We start from the raw sequence: 3,753 nt of genomic DNA on the forward strand, positions 1-3,753 counted from the left end.
ATAAACTTGTGTTCTTATTACAATCATCACAAATGGACATAATTAAGTAGATCACTAAGGAGATTGTGGGACTAGTCGAAGACGCCAAACACGTTGTTTGCGGTGTACTCAATCAACGTGTTCTCCATTTCAGCAGTATCCTTAGGCATATAAGGAACCATGGCGTTGCTCGGTCCAGGAGGAACATCGTGCAAATCACCAGCTCCTTTTGCGCTATCTGGATGAAGGTTGAAGTTGGCTTCAAACCTTTTCCCTTGAGGTGCTTTGCGTCCCTGGGATTGCTGGTACAGCATAGCCAGATGCTTGGGCATTGTGCACTTTTCAGTAGAATGCGTGTAGCATCCACACTTGCTGCAAAGCTTAGATTTATCAAACCTGGGCTTTGAAGTGCCTTTTCCCTTGCCTGGGTGTCTAGATCTCCTGTTCCCATTGCGCTTTCGCTTATGCTCGGGATTGGATTGTTTACCTTGAGAGGTACCATTAAACTTTTGTCTATTTGCAACATTCAGATGAACTTCAGGTAAAGGTTGTGCCCCAACTGGGCGCTGAGAGCCATTCTTAGCGAGTAGCTCATCATGCTTTTCAGCCTGAAGTAACATGTGAATCAGCTCGGAATAGACAATGTAGTTGCGAGCACGGTATTGCTGTTGGAGGATCCTATCCGAAGGGAGCATAGTAGACAAAGTTTTCTCTATCTTCTCCCCCTCAGTAGGTTCCTTCTCACAAAAGCGCAGTTTGGAACATATCTTATGAACAACATGATTGTACTCACCAATGGACTTGAAATCTTGAAGACGAAGATGAGTCCAATCATGGAGTGCTTCGGGCAGGACTACTGCCTTCTGCTGTTCATACCTCCTTTTGAGGGCCAGAAACAGAGTACTAGGAGATTCCTCCTATAAATACTCAGACTTGAGATCTGGATGAATATGGTGCCTTATGATGAATAAGGCAACATAGTCCTGCTGTTTTGTCAGCGGCGTGGCCCCATCTAGGAGAGGAGTCTCGGGGGTGTATTGCACGCGCTATCCCACGGGACGCAAGACTGATCTTGATGTCCATAGCCCATGTAGGGTAATTGTGGCCATTGAGGGCAAGCTCCTCAAACTCTTTGGCAGTCATCTTCGCCTACATGGGAAACTAGAGATAATTAATTTACGGGTGGTAAATTAAAAACCATCATGGTTGTGTAATAAGAATGCAAAAAATTGATACTCAAGTGTAAACTTGAAAAATTCTCAACCTCAATTGTGTGAACATAACACTTTGAAGATCACTTAGATCTCACAGTAATAGGCTACATCGCCATTACCTTGTGTATGCTACAATTCAGATATAAGGAATACACGTTGGCGGTAATCGTTTGTCGAGAATGACAAAGCGTAGACCTCACAGTAAGAGAGGATAGTCTGCAAATGAGCAGTAGATCACAACTCATTACCTTGTGATTCCAAATAAGATGAGGGAGAAATATTCAAAAATTTGTAAGTTTGATATGCGAGAGAAGATGATCTCAATCGCAAGCACATGTTCAAGAGAACTGGGTATGTGGTAAACACATAGAACATGTCATTCTTCCCAGATGAACTCTGGTACTTTATTTATATGCAATCCATTACATAATATAAACACACCTACTAATAATTACACAAGTCCTAACATAGAATAAATCTAGAACAGGACTAGAATGTAAGTAGTAGTCAATCTAAGTACTAGACAATACTAAACATAGTCTAAAACTGCACCATATACAATAATTAGTACTAGACTAATAAAAACAGAGATAAAAAATAGGAAGCGTGTCGGTCGCCTGGGCCTGGGCTGCCACAGCCGACCGAGGCCAGCCCGCAGCCCGTAGCCGACCGAGGCTTCACCGCATAAGAGGAGGCGAGGGGTGGGGCGGTTACGGATAAGGACCCGCCCCGACCCGCACCACACTCGATCCCCCACCAGCACCTGCGCTCGCGAGGAGGAGGGAGCCTAGTCGCCGGCGATTGTGACGAGCGCCGGCACTTCCCCTCGCATCTTCAAGGTCTCAGCAACGCGACACCGACGAGGCCTCTTCATCTAAAGAGGAGACAACGACGGTGGAGGCCTAGCGCAGTGGAGTAGCGGTGAATCCGAGGTTCGCCGGAGCCCATGAGCCTGGGCGACGACCGAGGCAGCGGTCGAGGGATGCGACGGCGCGCCCGAAGAGGCGGTCGAAGCGCCGCTCCACGCGGCTGCTCGAGCCCGCGGCAGTCTCCTGTTGAGGCGTGCCAGCGGCGGCGGCGGCGCCCTCCATGCCGACTCCAAGGCGGACGACACAAGAGGCGCCGGATGGAGCGGAGATGAAGGCGAGCGCTTCCTCTGCGTTCACCGTCGAGCGCATCGGCACCGGGGCGTAGCCAGGCGGGTGGAGGCTCGGGCCAGCGGCCAGGGCATCAGGCGTCGGCGTTGTCGGCGGGATCCATGCGGCCGGCGGAGGAGGTGGTGGAGGCGGAGACCCAGTGGGCAAGGCAGGCGCGGCAGCGACCCCGTGCATCATGGGGGCGCTCGGGCCGGCCACCAGCCAAGGGTCGTACCCCATGGGCGCCTGGCCACAGGCGCGGGGAGCACCGCAGTGGGCGCGTCCAGGAGCACGGGGACCATGTCCAGGGGCGTGGTGAGCACCGCGACGGGCGCGTCTAGCGGCGCGGTGGCTGCCAGGGGCGACATGTCCAGCGGCGCTGCGGCCGAACCGTCAGATGGCTTGCATCCGGCGACGGAAACGGCGGAGGCCACCAACTCCATGGCGATGAAGGGCAATGAAGCGGTAGCGGCGACCATCCTCGCAGATCAGACGGAGGAAGAAGGAGACGAGGCCTGTCATCTCACCGACGGCGAGTGCTCCCTCTCTTCTCCTTCCTCTGTTGTTTCTTCTCGCTCTTGCTGGTTGTCCACATGCATGATAACGTGTTTTGAATCAGAATGATCGAATCCACTGATCGATGGTTACATGCCCCCTTTTATACGTCCCGAAGAGACACGACGATCCCTCGAGGGGGCGTCGGTTCCAGGAGATCGAAGGAAGGCATCGGTTGCGGGACAAACCGCAACGACAGTTTGGGCAAGGGGAGATTTTCACCTAATTACAGAATTAGTCTTAAGAGTAAGTTCCTTGAAAAGTTTAGTGTGTGACACCCCATCTTCAAATGGAATTTATGGGTGATTATATGCTAGGACACCTGATCATTTCCTCTCTAGGTCTGCCCCTGCACAATGGGATACTACAAGTTAGAAGTAACACATGGATGTTATTTGACCCTTTTTTATGTTCAATTTCAGTCAAATTAGCAGGTAACATTTTTTTCTCGGGAAGCAGTGTAAATATGGTAACCGGTCTATTACAAAAATCTTGAGAGAGAAAATAACCTTGTTCACACCACAACACATCATGGAAATAGCTCATAATCTCGTACTAACATGCTCAAGGAGGTCAGGTAAGTGGGACAATGAGGACTGGTGGGAAGGAGAGGTGCAGAGAAACTCTTAGCCATAGGCGCTATGAGAGCCTCAGGGAAGCCATGGGATAGCGCCGACAACGAGTCAAGATTTCGGCTACCACCAGCATGATTGCATGAAGGCGAGAAAGAGGCCACCATGTCTCCTTGTCACCTTGGATCAGCCATATATCGTCTTGACCAGCAAATGTTGTCCACCTTTGCGTCTCTATAATGAAGGATGGTCTGAAGAACAGAGAACATGTCTCCAACTAAGGAGAGCACAACAGAG

General features: G+C 50.7%; 1 protein-coding gene across 1 annotated transcript; it reads left to right on the forward strand.

Moving 5' to 3' along the window:
- The first annotated feature begins 812 nt into the window (after positions 1-812).
- Positions 813-3,003, forward strand: LOC125519591. Its single transcript, XM_048684341.1, has 2 exons — positions 813-879; positions 2,145-3,003. The coding sequence occupies exons 1-2, from the start codon at positions 813-815 to the stop codon at positions 2,951-2,953; spliced, it is 876 nt and encodes a 291-aa protein (XP_048540298.1). The 3' UTR covers positions 2,954-3,003.
- Positions 3,004-3,753: the final 750 nt, after the last annotated feature.

The sequence above is a fragment of the Triticum urartu genome, chromosome 7, assembly GCF_003073215.2.
Source record: "Triticum urartu cultivar G1812 chromosome 7, Tu2.1, whole genome shotgun sequence".
Lineage (NCBI taxonomy): Eukaryota > Viridiplantae > Streptophyta > Magnoliopsida > Poales > Poaceae > Triticum > Triticum urartu.